General features: G+C 34.7%; 1 protein-coding gene and 2 long non-coding RNA genes across 5 annotated transcripts in view; 2 read left to right on the top strand and 1 right to left on the bottom strand.

Annotated features, from left to right (window-relative positions):
- LOC127876933 (tyrosine-protein kinase JAK2-like) overlaps positions 1-16,138 on the top strand; it is a 79,208-nt gene extending 63,070 nt beyond the window's left edge. Inside the window, exons 25-28 of one of the 3 annotated variants that reach the window (XR_008048159.1) lie at positions 3,366-3,541; positions 4,810-5,103; positions 13,621-14,929; positions 15,087-16,138. Coding sequence is in view for 2 of the 3 variants with exons in the window: in XM_052422438.1 (XP_052278398.1) it covers positions 3,366-3,541; positions 4,810-5,103; positions 13,621-13,642 (492 nt within the window). In the remaining variant the exon portion in view is untranslated. Of the gene's footprint in view, positions 1-3,365; positions 3,542-4,809; positions 5,231-13,620 lie in introns of those variants that run through there. The other 2 variants (XM_052422438.1, XM_052422439.1) reach the window with 2 other exon arrangements.
- Positions 8,786-13,310, bottom strand: LOC127876956 (uncharacterized). Its single transcript, XR_008048168.1, has 2 exons — positions 12,934-13,310; positions 8,786-10,146 (listed from the first exon to the last, which is right to left on the bottom strand). It is a non-coding gene; the product is annotated as an uncharacterized LOC127876956 (long non-coding RNA).
- Positions 16,139-16,160: 22 nt separating the features above from the next.
- Positions 16,161-21,072, top strand: LOC127876959 (uncharacterized). The gene is made up of 2 exons (XR_008048171.1): positions 16,161-16,874; positions 17,037-21,072. It is a non-coding gene; the product is annotated as an uncharacterized LOC127876959 (long non-coding RNA).
- Positions 21,073-21,574: the final 502 nt, after the last annotated feature.

The following is a 21,574-nucleotide window of genomic DNA, read 5'->3' as shown; positions in this document are numbered from 1 at the left end:
AGTTGTATCTAGATTATATCTAGGCCAAGTTTGAACATGGGCCTCGTCGGGTCAAAAACTAGGTCGCGGGGTCACTAAGTGTGTTTTAAACATTAAGCATGGTGTCCGCTCTCTAATTCAAGTAGTTTTCATCAAAGCTTCACCAAAATTGGTCAAAAGTTGTATCTAGATGATGTCTAGGCCAAGTTCGAACATGGTCATGGCAGGTCAAAAACTAGGTCACCGGGTCACTTAGTGGGTTTTAAACATTGAGCATGGTGTTCCCTCTTATTAGCTCATCTATTTTTTGAAGAAAAAAATGAGCTATTGTCATCACCTTGGCGTCTGCGTCCGGTTAAGTTTTGCGTTTAGGTCCACTTTTCTCATAAAGTATCAATGCTATTGCATTCAAACTTGGTACACTTACTTACTATCATGAGGGGACTGGGCAGGCAAAGTTAGATAACTATGGCTTGCATTTTGACAGAATTATGTGCCATTTTTATACTTAAAAAATTGAAAATTTTGGTTAAGTTTTGTGTTTAGGTCCATTTTATTCCTTAAGTATCAAAGCTTTCGCTTTCATACTTGCAACGCTTTGTTACTCTCATAAAGGGACTGTGCAGGCAAAGTTATGTTACTCTGACTGGCATTTTGACAGAATTATGTGCCCTTTTTATATTTAGAAAATTGAAAATTTGGTTAAGTTTTTTGTTTAGGTCCACTTTTTTCCTAAAGTATCAAAGCTATTGCTTTCATACTTGCAACACTTACTAACTATCGTAAGGGGACTGTGCAGGAAAAGTTATGTAACACTGACTGGCATTTTGACGGAATTATGGGCCCTTTATACTTGAAAATTTGGTTAAGTTTTGTGTTTTGGTCCACTTTACCCCTTAAGTATCATAGATATTGCTTTCATACTTGGAACACTCGAAAACTATCATAAGGGGACAGTAAAGGACAAGTTGCATAACTCTGGTTGTCATTTTTATGGAATTATGGCCCTTTTTTGACTTAGTAACTTTGAATATATGGTTACATTTTGTGTTTAGATCCACTTTACTTCTAAAGTATCAAGGCTATTGCTTTTCAACTTCAAATACTTTCATGCTATCATGAGGGTACTGTACCTGGCAAATTGAATTTTACCTTGACATTTGAATGACCTTGACCCTAAGGTCAAATTATTAAATTTTGCTAAAACTTCTTTATTTATGATAAGATTCGATTGATACTTTGACAAAACAACTCTTACCGGACATTCCACAATAGACTCCACCCAAACCATCCCCCACGCCCCTCTGAATCCTCCCCCCCACGAATCCCCCCTCAATACCCCCCCCCCATTATTTTATTTTTTTTAAATTAATGATCATCTAATCAATGACCAACACACCCTCACAATATACCCCCCCCACCCCCACCCCAAAAAAATAATGTTTATGCCCCTGGTAGGGTGGCATATAGCAGTTGAACTGTCCGTCAGTCAGTCTGTCCTTCCGTCCGAAAAAAACTTTAACATTGGCTATAACTTTTTTCACTTTTGAAGATAGCAACTTGATATTTGGCATGCTTGTGTATCTCATGGAGCTGCACATTTTGAGTGGTGAATGATAAGGTCATCCTTCAAGGTCAAATGTCAAATTTATGGTGTCTGTCCGTCCGAAAACTTTAACATTGGCCATAACTTTTTCAATATTGAGATAGCAACTTGATATTTGGCATGCATGTGTATCTCATGGAGCTGAACATGTTGAGTGGTGAAAGGTGAAGGTCAAGGTCATCCTTCAAGGTCAAATGTCAAATATATGACGTCTGTCTGTCCGAAAACTTTAACATTTGACATAACTTTTTTAATATTGAAGAAAGCAGCTTGATATTTTGCATGCATGTGTATCTCATGAAGCTGCACATTTTGAGTGATGGACGTTCAAGGTCAAGGTCATCCTTCAAGGTTAAAAAAAATATTAAAAATTCAAAGCGGTGTTCTCATGAAGCTGCACATTTTGAGTGGTGGAAGTTCAAGGTCAAGGTCATCCTTCAAGGTCAAGGTCATCCTTCAAGGTAAAAGGTAAAAAAAAAGAAATTCAAAGGGGCGCTGTCATAAAGCAACCCATATTTTGAGTGGTGGAAGGTCAAGGTCATTTTTCAAGGTCAAGGTCATCCTTCAAGGTCAAAGGTAAAAAAAAAATAATTCAAAGAGGCGTTATCATGAAGCTGCACATTTTGAGTGGTGGAAGTTCAAGGTCGTCCTTCAAGGTCAAAACAAAATATTTAAAAAATTCAAAGCGGCGTTATCATGAAGCTGCACATTTTTAGTGGTGGAAGTTCAAGGTCAAGGTCATCCTTCAAAGTCAAAAGAAAAATTGCTTTCATAATTGCAACACTTTCTAACTATCAAAAGGGGACTGTGCAGGCAAAGTTATGTTACTCTGACTGGCATTATGACGGAATTATGGGCCCTTTATACTTATAAAATAGAAAATTTGGTTAAGTTTTGTGTTTTGATCCACTTTACCCCTAAAGTATCATAGATAAGATATTGCTTTCATACTTGGAACACTCGCAAACTATCATAAGGGGACAGTAAAGGACAAGTTGCATAATTCTGGTTGTCATTTTTACGGAATTATGGCCCTTTTTTGACTTAGTAACTTTGAATATATAGTTAAATTTTGTGTTTAGATCCACTTTACTTCTAAAGTATCAAGGCTATTGCTTTCAAACTTCAAATACTTTCATGCTATCATGAGGGTACTGTACCTGGCAAGTTGAATTTGACCTTGACCTTTGAATGACCTTGACTCTCAAGGTCAAATTATTAAATTTTGCTAAAATTGCCATAACTTCTTTATTTATAATGAGATTTGATTGATACTTTGACAAAACAACTCTTTCCTGACATACCAGACTCCACCCAAACCATCCCCCACGCCCTGCCCCCCCCCCCCCCAATCGAATCCCCCCCCCCCCCCCCCCCCTCAAAAAAAAAAAAAAATAATAATTAAGATCATCTTATAAATGACCACCACGCCCTCACACTGTACCCATAAAAAAAATTAAAACATTGTTAAAAAAACACAAATATTTATTTTTATTATTTTATTTTTGAAATACTGTCAAACCATCCCACCCAAGAATCACCCTCCAAAAAAAAGTTTTTTTTGATTTTTTTGGCATTTTTGGAAGATAATGTTATAAATGACCACACCCCAAACTATACACCCCTCTCCACTCCACCCCTCCCTCCTTTGTGATTAAAACTGAGATAGGTCCCTTCACCTTTAAAACGAAAAATAGATGAGCGGTCTGCACCCGCAAGGCGGTGCTCTTGTTGTCATTGTTACAACTAATGTTCTGCTTCATTAACAAAATCTTTTCAGGGAATGCAGTTCATCTTTGAGAACAACATCATACACTGTGATCTGACAGCTGAAAACATTCTAGTAAAAGCTGACCTAACTGCACTCATATCTGACTTTGGTTGGGCCAAGGAGCTGGAAACTGATGTTGAAGACTTCACATACATGCGCTCGAACCCCAAGACGAAGATTTTGTGGTTAGCTGTTACTCTTTTAATGAAAAAAGGCTATTTTGATGTTATTTCATTTAGATTCCACACCAAACATCAGAGCTGTGTCATTGTGATCATAAAATAATTTGGTTAAAGCAATTTTTAGCTTGACTATTATATATGAAATATATATAGTGGAGCTTTCCTACTCACTCCAGCATTAGCGTTCCCGTTAGCGTTAGTGTGCAAATGTTAAATTTTGCGTATCACCCCAAATAATACCTATGTCCCTTGACATATTTTGCATACTTCTCTACCAACATGACCCCAACCTATAAACAAGAGCAGACAACTGTATCAAGCATTTTGTAAGAATTATGGCCCTTTTTCCACTTAGAATATGCATATTATTGATAACTCTATGTTAAAGTTTATGTACCACCTCAAATATTTTCAATGTCCCTTGACATATTGCTTTTATATTTTGCATACTTCTTTACCAACATGACCCCAACCTATAAACAAGAGCAGACAACTGTATCAAGCATTTTGTAGGAATTATGGCCCTTTTGTGTCTTTGTAACTTTGAATATTTTGTTAAATTTACTTATAAAGTATCAAGGCTTTTGCTTTCAAACTTAAAATACTTTCTTACTATCATGATGTTACTGTACCTTGCAAGTTGAAATAGACCTTGACCTTTGAATGACCTTGACTCTCAAGGTCAAATTAATAAATTTGCTTAAATTGCCATAACTTCTTTATTTAACAGCAGATTTGATTTATACTTTGACAAAACAACACTTACCTGACTTACCACAATTGACTCCACCCAAACTATACCCCATGCCCCACCCCAGAATCCCCCCCCCCCATCCCCCCAAAAGAAAATTTTTTTTTTTTCTTTTTTTTTGAAAGATCATCTATTAAATGACCACACACCCACATTATACCCCCCCTCTCCATGATGGCTTACGTTATGCTGTCAAGCACTCAAATAGTCGAGCGCGCTGTCCTCTGACAGCTCTTGTTTAAGAACAGTGTTACTGGAAATATTTTATATCATAAATGTGATAAAGTTGGTTTTAAACCCGGTTTTTGTATTGCTTTGTTTTTTCTTAGGTTCTTTTCAATGATATATTCTATTCATCACACAGCAATATTATTAATTTTATTGATGCCTACAAAGCGAAACACATTTTCATGATGTGAAATAAAGTAATGGTAAAATCACGAGGTGTTAAACAATCAGTTAATGCATGCTACATAGGTAACAGTACGATAAGAGTAAATCTAAACCATACACTTTCTAGGTCAGCCCCAGAGGTCTTGCAATCCAAGTATTCAAAGTTCACAGACAATTGGAGTTACGGTGTTGTGTGCTGCGAGGTATTCCTTGATGGAAAGCAACCTGGGTTTGATGACTCTGCAGCTGGGAACAAAGATGAAGCTGAGATCTACTGGCAGAAAATCAATCAAGGGCAGAGATTTCCATGCCCTGAATTGTGTCCAAAGGAAATCTATGATGATGTCATGTTGAGGTGCTGGGAAAAAGACTTCATGAAGAGGATTCATTTCCATGATATTGTTACCTACATTGGATCATGGTAAACTTTTAACTTGTATTGAATAACACTTTCTTCTTGAACATCTAGACCTGTATATTGATTCCAAATTTGAAAAATATAATTATAGTGTGCGGATGTAACAAATAAACATACACATAAACCAATATTATTTTTGGATACATTTTTATGTCCCCCACTATAGTAGTGGGGGACATAGAGAATACTAGGTTAGCGTTGAATACAGAGAAGTTTATGTTGCGAGGCTTAGAACGCCGGAAGCGCGAGCCTTGGCGAGCGCTTTCGGTGTTCGAGCCGAGCAACATAAACTTCTCTGTATTCAACGCTAATACTAGTATTCTATTTATCCCATTTGATTTTTTCAACGTGACGTTTAACATAAATAGATCTAATAACCTTAACAATAATTTTAATTCCGTCATTAAAGCGCTTAAAATCTAACAAATGTAACCATGCGTAGTGATATACATGTATTTGTTCTGGTACGCGAAGTAGTCTTTAAAAAATTCACACACAAACTGTAAAACAAGTAAAAATATCACCATATGCATACATTCAATTTTACGCAGTATGCGAATTTTAACACATTACGACCGCGAAAAGAAGATTTTACTTTACTATAATTTATTTTATTTTCGAAAGAAAATGATCAAAATCCAATCTGGCGGCCATTACTCCTGACAAAATGCTGTCGATGTCAACATACATGTACACCATCGACGACCTAGTTCTGGCTACCATTACTTTAAATGTCGCTTTTTATGATTTTTGACTGGCGCGACTTTGTACAGGTCTGTCAATACTAAATAAACTGTACGCTGAAGTTTCTTTAGCTATCGAAGACCTTGACAATTTTGACGAGTAAACAGACAATTGCAGCGACTGACACTTTATTTGACAAAATATACAGGGCAATACGTTTTCCGACTTCGGACGACGAATTTCAGGACGCGCAGAACGTGTTTTTTATATAATGTTATGGGTATGCCGTGTGTGATCCGATGCATCAATGGCGCCCATGTTAAAATCATTTCCCCGAGATCAGGGAACGACAAAAGTACAATCAAAAATCAAAACATGTAAGAACTAGTATCTTACCTTTAATTATCCTTTAAAATCCATCTAAAAATCCATTTAACTCAATTATTGACGATTTTGCATCTAGGGTCTTTAATAATTATTTTAGCATAGTTAAATAAAGACCCTTATGCCATTCTATCACTTTATTCATATGAACGCGATAAACTTTCTTCTTCGTCACACGCTACGTCATGTACTCTACATTACTGCTGTTCAAATGAACCGGAGCAGTTTATCTAATAATAGCCGTTGGTAAACTCGGTTGCATTTGCAGATTTCTGCATATAAACATAATTATGTTTAAACTTGCACAATGTTTTATTTATCTATGGTAAATGCCCTTATTGTACGAAAAAATAATCTAATATATAAATACACAAAGAATGGAAAACATTCAAGTACACAACAGATGAATGAGTAGAAAATACCCGTGTACAAATGGGACGTTCCCAATTCCAGTGTGGTGCTATTTTTACCATCTTATACTTTACACAGCTCTATGCCTAACGTGAATTAAATAGGAAAGCAAACATAGCAGATTATTCATGAACTGTGCGATATGTGTATGGCTTGTTGTACATTCTTAATATTTAAGTTAAATGTCAAAAGTATATGCTTTGGTTATAAACAATGCACATTACACTAAATAATGTCATATGACTAGATTTAAAGGTTGAAGGTCGTATAATTTTGAAGCTCAAGTTTTGTCGACTTTGTTTCTTATGAAAAATCATTCAGTGGTAAAGTAAGTATACATAAAAAAATAACAAAACAAAAATCGTGTAATTTGATATTTTATTTCAACATTTCTTTTGGTGAATATATCATATATATTTTTTTCTGCAAAATATGCACATTTTCTTTTCATGGGTGACCTTAAAATTCGATCAATGAACCAAACAATTTCGACCTAATTTTAGCGCATATCGCATGACGTCATTTAAAAAGTAGTCCGTGCACGCGACAGGTATATTCCACAGTGTTGAATACAAGCAAGTATATTCCACAACGTGTTATACCGTCAATGTCGCGGTGAAAATGGGATAATATTGTTTTTGCTCTGTCTGTTGGTTTGTCTGTTGGTTGGTTTGCGCCAACTTTAACATTTTGCAATAACTTTTGCTATATTGAATATAGCAACTTGATATTTGGCATGCATGTGTATCTCATGGAGCTGCACATTTTGAGTGGTGAAAGGTCAAGGTCAAGGTCATCCTTCAAGGTCAGAGGTCAAATACATGTGGCCCAAATCGCTTATTTTATGAATACTTTTGCAATATTGAAGATAGCAACTTGATATTTGGCATGCATGTGTATCTCATGGAGCTGCACATTTTGAGTGGTGAAAGGTCAAGGTCATCCTTCAAGGTCAAATATATGGGTCAAAATTGCTCATGGAATGTCACTTCTGCAATATTGAAGCAGGGACCTATACAAAGGGATTAGCAACCTCGCGATATCCCGTTACAGCACGCAAAATAAACCGGTGCGCGAGATCAGGGACCTATACTTTAATCTCGATCGATTGGTCCCGGTGTAGCGATAATAAACCGGTGCGCGAGATTTGATAATCTCGATCGATTGGTCCCTGTGTAGCGATAATGCGGCTACACGATATCGATTGCGAGGGATTTCGCTTATTTAACGCGTTACGTTTTTTCGGATTCAAATTATATTATGTTAAATAAACAAGTACCTATTCGTTTAATTGTTGCGTTGTTGATCTCAAAATCAATCATTAATTAGTCTTATTATTACGCAGTATGTCAAATGGGCACCCAATTATCGGACTCTTTGATGAATATTAATTGCCGGTTGTTTCGCCAGGGTTAAATTGCCGTTGTTTATCGCACGTATGTGCATGTAAAAAAGACCGGTCTTTTAATAGAATTAAAATGTTACCATGTTTTGTTTAAAATAGCAACATTATCAAGACATGTTAAGTGCAAACAACTCAAAATGTATAATTGTTCTTTTAACCTCCGACGCAGCAAATTTTCGAATGTCATTTTGAAATTTATTTGGACTCCCTTAAGTCATAGTGAACGTTGGAATTCATGGAATTTACTGAAAATGTCTTCTAAACATAAAAATTTCCTTTCATGGGATGACGACATAGATTTAGATTTGGTATAAGGTTGTTATACTGATGATGAGGCAAACAATAAATCGCAAGCAAGCACGAAAGAGCTGTGCTATATTTGTCCTGTTTGTGGTGCGGAGTATAAAAGTGTATCAGGATTTCGAGGTCATGTCATAAAAAAACATTAACAGAATTTACGAGGTAATAAATATTGGATGCATTTTTTTAGTTCTGCATTTTGCGTACAAACCAAACAAAAAACAAGAAAGGTTTTCGTGTTTTAGTAGTTCTATATATATATATATATATATATATATATATATATATATATATATATATATATATATATATACTCATGTTTTATTCGTTTTATTATCATATATATCTCGAACAATCAATATATAAAACAACATTAATAAATCAAATCCTCGCACATGCAAGTAAGATATCCAAAACAGTGGACACATGATACGGTGTAATTATGATGAGACAATTGAATCAGGCATTTACAGTTACTACTAAATAGTGTGTACAAAGGAGTTTAGTGTTTTATTCCTTTAATTATTTTCAAAGAAATGAATATAAAACGTGTTGTAGAATGGTTTTAACAAAATTATGGACAAAGATTTAAATGCAGTTAATAGAACATAAAAGTTTATTCTGACTTAAGCATGTTAAGCTAATCGTCATTTACATTACATTTACAATAACAGCATGCTTTTGAAGTAAATACAAATCATGCATCACTTCGAAAAAGTTCCTATTACAATATAAGGAATAAACATGTTTTCGTGAGAATGTTAATATTGTTAATACATAGTGACCTGTCTGTACCAAAGTTCATAAGTGAAAAATATAATTATTAAATGACTTTTTTTAAACAAGAATTACATACATTAATATAAAATTAGGACACATATAAGAAAAAAATATGATCCCTGCATATAACTGCATAAAGTATATACTTGCATTGTTTTTTCATTCGTAATTTTTTTTTAGAAATATAGAATTGAGTAATACTGACAATGTAAAAGCTGTATGATATACCTCTTCCTATGCTACACTTAATTGTAGTTAAGTATAAGTAAAATCCCTGTGTTGACAACCTATACTAAAGCAAAACTATAGTTTATGTATAGCGATATGGTTCCTTAGAGTATATAAAGTACAATCATTTTATTTAGAGAGAAATCTATAAGTAAAATTAATAACTCCATCTATATAAACTAGTTAATTTCATTTATCTATATCCCTACATCGACTATCTATGCGAAAAAAAAATAATTGAAAATTCCACCTCAGGATTTCCTATGCAGACATCAAATTTTAACAGTCTTTCCTATAACACCAGAACATAAGCAACGCGATTGATATGTTGTGGCAGTCCAGTCCATATTTGGTGAGATCTCGGAATGCATTTCCGATGCACATAGACAGAGCACGTAAAATCACTCTTAATTTCAACCGATAACTTGATTGCTGTCAGACTGTCATTTGCGTACAACTGTAACATTTGAATTGATTGCTCTAATTCCTTTACAACGAACTGAGATGAAAAATTTTGCAGTTTAAGTTCCACAGCAAAGTCTGAGAAGGTTGTCGTCTCCACCTCCATTTCTAGAAGCCCTGAACTACATTCCATCACATCAGCTTCAGGCTTATCATTGTTTGTCTCCTGGAAGGAGTCAAGCTCATATGTGGAGTCTTCATCAATAGCATAACTATGATCACTTGTGAACTGCACATTTTCACTTTCTGACTGGGTAGAAGAATCTGTTGTAGCTTTAATGTTCACCAGGGGTTCACTGGCAACATGGTTTTCTTCCTTTGGCTGTTCAGATGTTATGTAGTGGTACTTGCGTTTCACCGTAAGGGATCCTCTTTTGCGTTTTCTATGCATTCTAAAAGCATAAAACAAAACATATTCTAAAAATCAGTTAATAAAATGTTTACACAGTCACCATCATTTATTGAAAACATGGCTTGCCACCATAGGAAGACTAATAGACTATGCCACCTTTTTCCACATTTTTCGAAACGTTAACGCAAAACCTAAACGCAAAGTGTGACGGAATTTCAGACGACCAGACAGATGGACATAAAAATGTACTTAGTTGTATCAACATATTAATAAAATTAATTGAAATATTTATGTAAGAATTCCGATTTTTTGCATTAATTGAATAACAATTATCTACACATTTCAGAAATTCTTAATAGAAGCATTAACAACGTGGAAACAAACTCTTGAAAATATCTCAGAATAAATGTTTTCTCCAATGATAAAGAAATATGACCTTTGCAATTTTTCTATTTTTTTTCTAGAATAATAGTTATTAAATTTATATTTTAAAAAAAATGGTCAAACATTCTGTGAATGAGAACGATTATATGTCTCGTGTTTTGAGAAAACTTGGCATAATGCATGTGCGTAAAGTGTCGTCCCAGATTAGCCTGTGCAGTCCGCACAGGCTAATAAGGACGACACTTTCCACTTTTATGACATTTTTTGTTGAAATGAAATCTCTTCTTAGCAAATATCATTGAAAATTCCACCTCAGGATTTCCTATGCAGACATCAATTTTTTTTTTCAAAAAATGCATTTAAAATATGCACCATACATTTCATTGAAATGTAACATTGGTACAAACACAAACAATAATAGAGCTTGTATTGATCAATCCCTAAGAAAAAGCGGAGACAAATGTTAATCTCAATTGTTTTTTTTAAATAATTGATTAAGGACTAATATTGTATCATCATTGAGCTTATACAAATCAAGAACTTTGCAAATAATGCAAATTAAATGTACACCACACAATGCACTGAAGTGTACAATTTGCTAATCCTTAGCATGCTGGGAAATTTGTCGTCTGCTAAAGTGTTGTCTGCTGAATTTCTAAAATTAGCATTTTCTTAGATTTTTTTCACAGAATACTTTCAGAATAGCAAACAGTTTGAATCCTGATGAGACGCCACGTTCTGTGGCGTCTCATCTGGGTCCAAACAGTTTGCAAAGGCCTTTAAAGTTTGATTCCAGCGCTGAAAGGGTTACGATACCAACATGAATAATATAGGGCTAGTATTTACAGAGCCTTGGCCCTTACGCAAAAAGCAATGACATATGTATACAAAACTGAAAGCGGTCTAACAATTAAAAAATGACTAAAGTTATACATGTGTATTGTCCTTTAGCTTATACAAAGTTATGAGTTAGTAAATAATGCAAATTAAATGTGAAACACACAATGCATTGAAGTGTCACATATCTAAAGATACCAACATGATTATCATAGGTCAATTATTGACCGAGCCTTTTGAAAAGAGCATTGACATACACATTCAAAACCGAGACTGGTTAAAAAAAAAATGACTAAAATTGTATAATCTCTGAGCTAATACAAAATTATGCCTTTGCAATTCATGTAAATAAAATGTGCACCACACAGTTTATTGAAGTGTAACATTTGCAAAAATACCAACATGATCAAAATAGTGCTACTATTGATGGAGTCTATTGAAAAAAGCCTCAACATATGTTGATAACACGTTTAACTAAAAAAAATGAAAAATAACTGAAATTATATCATCTTGGAGCTAATACAAAATTATGCCTTTGCAAATAATACAAATAAAATTAGCATCACACAATGCGTTGAAATGTAATGTTTGTAAAGATACCCATAAGATTAATATAGGGCTAGTATTGACTGAGCCTTTCGAAAAGAGCCACGACATATGTTGATCAAACTGATAGTGATAACAAAATTAAAAAAATGACTAAAATGGTATTATCTTAGAGCTAACACAAAATTATGCCTTTGCAAATAATGCAAATTAAATTTGCACCACACAATGCATTGAAATGCAACGTTTGTAAAGACACCAACATGATATATATAGGGCTAGTATTGACTGAGCCTTTCAAAAAAGAGCCACGACATATGTTGATGAAACTGATAGTGGTAAAAAAATAAAAAAATGACTAAAATTGTATTGCTTTTGTGCTAATTCAAAATCATGAATTTGCAAATAATACAAATAAAATTAGCATCACTCAATACGTTGAAATGTAATGTTTGTAAAGATACCAGTAAGATTAATATAGGGCTAGTATTGACTGAGCCTTTCGAAAAGAGCCACGACATATGTTGATCAAACTGATAGTGATTACAAAATAAAAAATGACTAAAGTTGTATAATCTTTGAGCTAATACAAAATTATGCCTCTGCAAATAATACAAATAAAATTAGCATCACTCAATGCGTTGAAATGTAATGTTTGTAAAGATACCCATAAGATTAATATAGGGCTAGTATTGACTGAGCCTTTCAAAAATAGCCACGGCATATGTTGATGAAACTGAAAGTGGTAAAATATAAAAAAATGACTAAAATTGTATTGCCTTTGTGCTCATTTAAAATCATGAATTTGCTAACAATACAAATAAAATTAGCATCACACAATGCGTTGAAATGTAACGTTTGTAAGAATACAAAATACAATAGTATAGAGCTTTATTTGACCAAGCCTTTTGAAAAAAGCCACGACACACGTTTCTCGAATTATGGAAGTGTAAACAATGATACGCATGATTTGGTGAAAATACCCACCGTTGTTTTATAAGTAAATACAAAGCATAGTCGAAAACAAATGAAACAATAAGATGTATCAAACTCAACAAACCTTTGCAATGAATACTTCTGTGTTGGCAACACTTGGTTAATTTGTACTCTTATTATTTCTCGATTGCTTTGTCACGGTCTCGCTTTGTCAAAATGGCGGCTGTTAAAATTTGCCTCGAAGCGCGAAGTCTCGTTGGGTCGCAAGTCTCGTTCCCTTTTGCGTAACAACGCGATAGCTTGTTCTTCGGTTCAGTGAGTGTCTCATCCCTTTGTTTGTATAGGTCCCTGATTGAAGCTAGCAATTTTATATTTGAAATGCATGTGTATCTCATGGAGCTGCACATTTTGATTGGTGAAGGGTCAAGGTCAAGGTCATCCTTCAAGGGGGACATTGTGTTTCACAAACGCATCTTGTTTGTTTTGATTTTTTAGGGTCTGCTCAACCGCAAAAACAAATTTCCAAAATGTATGTCAGCAACTTTGTATCAGACATTATGAAAGATCCAAAAATTCAAGATTCAATAATTATGCCTAACTTTTCGAATCCAAATAAATTAATATTCACAAAATTGAAAGCATCTACAGTATGCAGACATATATGTTAGTCAGATTGTAGGGCTATGGCTGCAGTAATCCCGTTTCAGTACTATGGTTCTATCTAAGCAGTCTTAAGTTGTAACCTCTCCAGAATAAAGATGATGCAAGTGTTTAAGTGCCTTTTCAAAGTTTAATATTGTTTGATTTTCAGGTTGGAAAATCATCCGTCCTAGGCAAGAGATGATAAAGCTCAAGAGATTATCTAACATTCCAAAATCCATTTCTGATTTTGGAGTACGTGTTTAGTTTTCAAAGTGTTTCATGTTTTTTTGCCACATATTATTTAATCTTTGTTGTTGGATTTTAACTTCCAAAGCCAGAATGTGTCACAAAATTATTGTATAAAATAACATGAAATTAATTAAATGGGAACATTTTTGCCACTATTAAACAAGCATAAATTGTTGAAAATCAAATTATGACATTACCTTGTTTTGATTTAAGACATACAAACTGTATTTTACAGCTGTAACTTTAAGTTTGTAATACATGGCTTAGTAGGAATTGTCCATATCTTTTGACTGGTTTAAATGAAATAACTAGAAATTAAGTTTTAATTTAGAGTCCCAAATTGCATACCACCTTAAGTTTGTAATGCTCCTGGCTCAAATGATCGGGGGTATATTGTATTCGGCCTGTTTGTCATTGTGTAAGTCTGTCCCAAAACTTTAACCTTGGTCATAACTTTTGCAATATTGAAGATAACAACTTGATATTCGACATGCATGTGTATCTCATGGAGCTGCACATTTTGAGTGGTGAAAGGTCATCCTTCAAGGGCAAAGGTCAAATATATGGCTTCAAAGCGCAGTAGGGGGCATTGTGTTTCACAAACACAGTTTTAATTATTTGAATAGAGATGAGTGTACATGTTATCTTGTTTGAAGTAACTTCATGAAATGATTTATTTAATTATTTATCAATTTAAAAAAACAGTACATAATTATGTTAATTAAGTTACCGATACCGTGGTATATATTAGTGTACATATGTTTGTTTCGCCTTATGACTCATTCTCTTGCCATATCATTTATTAAGTATGAAAGAAACAGTAATTCCCCTACCTTGGGCAGCGATTTTGACTTCCCCAAGCACCCATGAGCTAACTATATACCGGTAATGTTTGATAATAGAAACAGTACACATGATGGTACTGGCAGCCGCACAAATCTGTTTATTTTGTCGTATATTTGTTGAATACCACACATTCATGTTTTATTTTTACACATACGGAACTAAAAGCTCTGAGAAATAATCAAACTTGTTATACCCCCTTAAACGAAGTTTAGGGGGGTATATAGGAGTGAACTTGTCTGTCGGTCTGTCTGTCGGTCCGTATTAAGTGTCCACTCTCTAATTCAAGTAGTTGTCTTCCAATCTTCACCAAACTTGGTGAAAAGTTGTATCTACATGATGTCTAGGCCAAGTTCAAACATGGGCCTTGCCGGGTCAAAAACTAGGTCACGGGGTCACTTAGTGGGTTTTAAACATTCAGCATGTTGTCGGCTCTCTAATTCAAGTAGTTTTCATCCGATCTTCACCAAACTTGGTCAGAAGTTGTATCTAGATGATCTTAAGGCCAAGTTCAAACATGGGCCGTGCCGGGTCAAAAACTAGGTCACAGGGTCACTTAGTGCGTTTTTAGCTTATCTATTTTTTTTTTTTAAATTATGAACTATTGTCATCACCTTGGCGTCGGCGTCCGGTTAAGTTTTGCTTTTAGGTCCACTTTTCTCATAAAGTATCAATGCTATTGCATTCAAACTTGGTACTCTTACTTACTATCATGAGGGTACTGGGCAGGCAAAGTAAGATAACTCTGGCTTGCATTTTGACAGAATTATGTGCCCTTTTTATACTTAGAAAATTGAAAATTTTGGTTAAGTTTTGTGTTTAGGTCCATTTTATTCCTTAAGTATCAAAGCTATTGCTTTCATACTTGCAACACTTTCTATCATAAGGGGACTTTGCAGGCAAAGTTATGTAACTCTGACTGGCATTTTGACAGAATTATGTTCCCCTCTTATACTTAGAAAATTGAAAATTTGGTTAAGTTTTGTGTTTAGGTCCACATTTTTACTAAAGTATCAAAGCTATTGCTTTCATACTTGCAACACTTACTAATTATCATAAGGGGACCATAAAGGCAAAGTTATGTAACTCTGACTGACATTTTGATGGAATTATGGGCCCTTGATACTTGAAAATTTGGTTTAGTTTTGTGTTTTGGTCCACTTTACCCCTAAAGTATCATAGATATTGCTTTCGTACTTGGAACACTCGCAAACTATCATAAGGGGACAGTAAAGGACAAGTTGCATAACTTTGGTTGTCATTTTTACGGAATTATGGCCCTTTTTTGACTCAGTAACTTTGAATATATGGTTACATTTTGTGTTTAGATACACTTTACTTCTAAAGTATCAAGGCGATTGCTTTTAGACTTCAAATACTTTCATGCTATCATGAGGGTACTGTACCTGGCAAGTTGAATTTTACCTTGACCTTTGAATGACCTTGACTCTCAAGGTCAAATTATTAAATTTTGCTTAAATTGCCATAACTTCTTTATTTATGATAAGATTCGATTGATACTTTGACTAAACAATTCTTACCTGACATACCACAATAGACTCCCCCCAAACCATCCCCCACGCCCCCCCCCCCCCATCGAATACCCAAATCCCCCCTCAATCCACCCCCCATTTTTATTTTTTTGAATTAAAGATCATCTAATAAATGACCGCCACACCCTCGCACTATAACTCCCCACCCCCCACCCCAAAAACATATTTTTATGCCCCCTGTAGGGTGGCATATAGCAGTTGAACTGTCCGTCAGTATGTCAGTCAGTTAGTCCGTCCGTCCAAAAAAAACACTTTAACATTGGCCATAACTTTTTCAATATTGAAGATAGCAACCTCATATTTGGCATGCATGTGCAGGGTTTTTTCTGTCTATTTTGGGAAAAGGAGTATGACCAAATTGGGAATTTTTTATCGACAAAATTGACCATTTTGGGAATTTTTGCTTCGATGAAACTGCTCATTTTGGAAAAAAATGTGAATTTATCATGCTTAAATAATTCAGTGGTTTAACAAATAAATTTGTTTTTATTTGTTATTTTGTCTCCTTTATATAAACAGATGCAATATTTGGCATGTTCAACGTTTATTCAAGTACTGCAGTTTTGTTTTTCAGTTACAGTTACACTCTGAATTTTTATTTTATTTTTTTGGAAATTGGGATTTATTTTTTTTTTTTCGGTTTGGGATTGGGTCCGTTTGCTTTAGGAGTGCCTCCGTTTTCCAGAGGCGCAGACATTGCTGAAAAACCCCTGATATGTATCTCATGGAGCTGAACATTTTGAGTGGTGAAAGGTGAAGGTCATGGTTATCCTTCAAGGTCAAATGTCAAATATATGGCGTCTGTCCGTCCGAAAACTTTGACATTGGCCATAACTTTTTTAATATTGAAGATAGAAACTTGATATTTTGCATGCACGTGTATCTCATGACGCTGCACGTTTTGAGTGGTGGAAGTTCAAGGTCAAGGTCATCCTTCAAGGTCAAAATTTTTTTTTTTTAATTCAAAGCGGCGTTCTCATGAAGCTGCACATTTTGAGTTATGAAAGGTCAAGGTCAATCTTCAAGGTCAAGGTCATCCTTCAAGGTCAAAGGTAAAAAAAAAAAAATTCAAAGCAACGTTTTCATGAAGCTAAACATTTTGAGTGGTTGAAGTTCAAGGTCAAGGTCATTCTTCAAGGTCAAGGTCATCCTTCAAGGTCAAAGGTAAAAAAATAATTCAAAGCGGCGTTATCATGAAGCTGCACATTTTAAGTGGTGGAAGTTCAAGGTCAAGGTCATCCTTCAAGGTCAAAGGTAAAAAAAAAAAATCAAAGCGGCGTTATCATGAAGCTGCACATTTTGAGTGTTGGAAGTTCACAGTCAAGGTCATCCTTCATGGTCAATTGTTTTTTTTAATTCAAAGCGGCATTCTCATAAAGCTGCACATTTTGAGTGGTGGAAGTTCAAGGTCAAGGTCATCCTTCAATGTCATCCTTCAAGGTTAAAGGTTAAATTTTTTATTTTATTCAATTTCAAAGCGGTGTTCTCATGAAGCTGCATATTTTGAGTGGTGGAAGTTCAAGGTCAATGTCATCTTTCAAGGTCATCCTTCAAGGTCAAAGGTAAAAAAAATAATAATTTCAAAGCGGCTTTATCATGAAGCTGCATATTTTGAGTGGTGGAAGGTCAAGGTCATACTTCAAGGTCAAAGGTTTCAAACATGGTTAAAAAACACAAATATTTTTATTTTTTTATTTTTGACATTCCGACCAACCATCCCACCCAAGAATCCCCCCCCCCCCCCCCCCCCCAATTATTTTTTTTGCATTTTTGGAAGATAATGTAATAAATGACCACACCCCTCTCCACTCCACCCCTCCCTCCTGTGATTGAAATTGAAATAGGTCCCTACACCTTTAAAAAGAAAAATAGATCAGCTGTCAGCACCTACAAGGCGGTGCTCTTGTTTAACAATCAGCATGGTGTCCTCTCTCTTTTTCAAGTAGTTTTCATCCGATCTTCACCAAACTTGGTCAGAAGTTTTATCTAGATGATCTGAAGGCCAAGTTTGAACATGGGCCATGCCAGATCAAAAACTAGGTCACAGGGTCACTTAGTACGTTTTACACATTGAGCATGATGTCTGCTCTCTATTTCAAGTAGTTTAAATCCGATCTTCACCACACTTGGTCAGAAGTTGTAACTAGATGATGTGTAGGTCAAGTTCGAACATGGGCCATGCCGGGTCAAAAACTAGGTCACGGGGTCACTTAGTGTGTTTTAAACCTCACCATATTGTCCGCTAATTCAAGAAGTTTTTATCCAATCTTCACCAAAATTGGTCAGAAGTTGTATCTTGATAATGTCTAGGGCAAGTTTGAATATGGGTCATGCCGGGTCAAAAACAAGGTCACGGGTTCACTTACTGCGTTTTAAACATCACAATGTTGTCGGCTCTCTGATTCAAGTAGTTTTTATCCAATCTTCACCAAACTTGGTCAGAAGTTGTATCTAGATGATGTCTAGGTCAAGTTTGAATATGGGTCATGCCTGGTCAAAATCTAGGTCACGGGGTATCTTAGTGCGTTTTAAACCTCACCATGTTGTCTGCTCTCTAATTCAAGTAGTTTTCATCCAATCCTCACCAAACTTGGTCACAAGTTTTATCTAAATGATCTCTAGGACAAGATTGAACATGGGCCATTCCGGGCCTAAAACTAGGTCACGGGGTCACTTAGTGCGTTTTTTAACATTCAGCATGGTGTCCGCTCTCTAATTCAAGTAGTTAACATCCGATCTTCACCAAACTTGGTCAGAAGTTTTATGGAGATGATCTTAAGGCCAAGTTAGAACATGGGCCTTTCTGGGTCAAGGGGTCACTTAGTGCGTTTTAAAAATTGAGCATGGTGTCCGCTGTTTTTTGTGAAGACGACGTAAAATATTATGTGTCAATGCGGCATGTGGGGTTATTCATCACGTCTGTGACAAAGCTCTAGTTTTATTGGTTTTTTATTTGAATTTGTTATATATATGCGCTTTCAATTTTAAATACAAATTCTTTTGTTCATGATATTAAATTTAGTGTGAAATATTTTATTATGTGTAAATTAGTTGCATGTTATCCTGCCTCAATTTATTCTGTCTTGAATTTATTCACCAAAATGAATTGATGGAACAATGTTGAAAAGCATGAAAAACATGCATTACATGTATTTTGTATGCAGTTTTGCTTCATCTAATGTTTTGATGTGAGTGCCAAAGTGATTTTAGTCATTATATGTTATGTGTTTATGTTTAAATAGATTGTCTACTTTTTTGCAAGGAAAACAAATATTGTGTGTTGCAAATTTTTGCTATTTGTATTATACCCAAAGATTGTATGTAAAAGATTTGTTAGGAACCTATTGCAAATGGTGGATGTCCAACTTGTTAAAAAAAACTATTTTGTTTATATTCTATAATAGTAGACTCCATGACAAACATTTTAAATTTTCACAGTGTGTATGTTTGTTAAGTATTTGTATTTTAGCAAGTATTTTACATTATCAAATCATACGGTTAAACTGATCAACACTGCCCACTTCAATGTGAGTTGGAGCCACTGTATAATCCTGATTTAAAGATCATGTTTATTTGGTCCTTCGTATGTTACCAGATTGATGGGAGTCCTATGACAGTATTAGGCACCCATCTTATTAAACAACATAATTGCCTAACAACGTTATCTAAGTGTAATTTGTATTGTAATCATTTATGTATTCTATTTTTATACCCTGTATTTGGATTGGACTTATTATAGTAATTTTGTTTTAATAATAACTGAAATTTTCAGCTAGTGATTTTACTAAAATTTTGAAGTCCATATGGCAATTGCCTGATTAGATTTAAGAACCATGGTGTATGCTACCAACTAATCACATCCAAATTTGAGACTTTCGTTTAAAAAAAGCTTCATGCAGCTAATTGTTTTACTCAATTTCATTTACACTCATGCAAACAAAGTTTGATTGGTTATATAGGAGTCAACTCGTCGGTTGGTCCATTGGTTTGTCTGTGTGTCTGAATAAAAAGTTTGTGAAGCATATTATTTGTATATTTCTCAAGTTGTTCTGAGTTTTTAAACTACTTCTATATTCCTCAAGCAATTACAATTTGAAATATGCCATCACCATGAAATGTAAGTCTGCAAGACACCTTTCCCATTTCCAGTGATAAATACCTTCATTAAATAATGTGGCTGTGCATCTGAATTGCGCCATTTTTACGGCAGATTCGTAGTTTATTGAACGAACAACTTCTACGTTTTTCAAGCGGTTGAATTAAAGGGTCAATAATGTTATCAGCATTAGGTGCAGATGTGCAAGATGACTTTCATGCACAGTGATGCACACATTCCTTAGTATATGCCATTGAACTTAGCCATGTTTAAGGCAGAGGCATAACGTGTTCTTATGTTGTTATTTCAATTACCGGTACTCTAACATTTCTTAAGCAATTAAATTAATACTTTAAGTATGTCACCACAAATTGTTTTACATGAGCAGTACACTTTGTTCTTGCCAGTGTTCCACACTTTCCTGAGCAATATGCCCTTGAATTTTGCCATGTTTATGTCAGAAACATAAAACTACTTTTATAACTCTGAAGCGATCGAATTTAATATCGAAATATTTTATTACCATGAACTGTGGATAGGAAAATCATATGTTCACTCGCAGTGATCTTCACTTTCCTAAGTCATGTGCCCTTAAACATAGTCATGTGCTTTGCTGCTATGTTTAGGACAAAGCGATGCGGTGGTATTTCTTGTCACTCAATGTGATAAAGCTTTAGTGTTTATTTGCATGTGTAATTGTGTCACATTATATCAACCAATTCTGTTTTGTCGAAAGAAATTGTTATAGAAGGTGTGTGTGTGTGCTTGTGCGATATTGTTTCTCATTAGATTGTTGTTCCAAGTTTTGTGCCATCTCTATTTTTGAATATATTTTTGTATTATATTAAATATATAATTATTAATAAAACATTTTCGTATAGTGCCCTTGTATTAGTTTTAATGCTAAAGATATTCAAATATACGAGTTTTCATGCCTACTTGTTTTACAAATATTGACAAAACAAACAATATGTAAATGATACCATATTTATTAATTCGTGTGGACTTCTTTGAAACTCATAAGTAGTAAAGTTTACGCAGAAACCAGCACGTTTACTTGTTTTTGCTTGTATTTTAAAAACAAACATTGTGTCTGCATAGTATAAACAAATCTGCACCGACTAATATAATCTTCCAACCTTTGTGCATTTTGTACATGAGTGAGTTTTCTGTTGAACACTAGAAAACTGTTGAATAATTGAATAAAAATCTTATTCTTTTTAGCTCACCTGATTGCTCAGGTGAGCTTTTGTGATCGGTCTTTGTCCGTTGTCTGTCCGTCCATCCGTCCGTCGTCCACATTTGGTTTGTAAACACTCAGAGGCCACATTTCTTGTCCGATCTTCATGAAACTTGGACAGAAGATTTGTCCCAATGATACC

The sequence above is a fragment of the Dreissena polymorpha genome, chromosome 4 (genome assembly GCF_020536995.1).
Source record: "Dreissena polymorpha isolate Duluth1 chromosome 4, UMN_Dpol_1.0, whole genome shotgun sequence".
In the NCBI taxonomy this organism is placed as follows: Eukaryota; Metazoa; Mollusca; class Bivalvia; order Myida; family Dreissenidae; genus Dreissena; species Dreissena polymorpha.
Note: the sequence above shows the minus strand (reverse complement) of the source record. Positions and strands in the feature narration are given on the sequence as shown.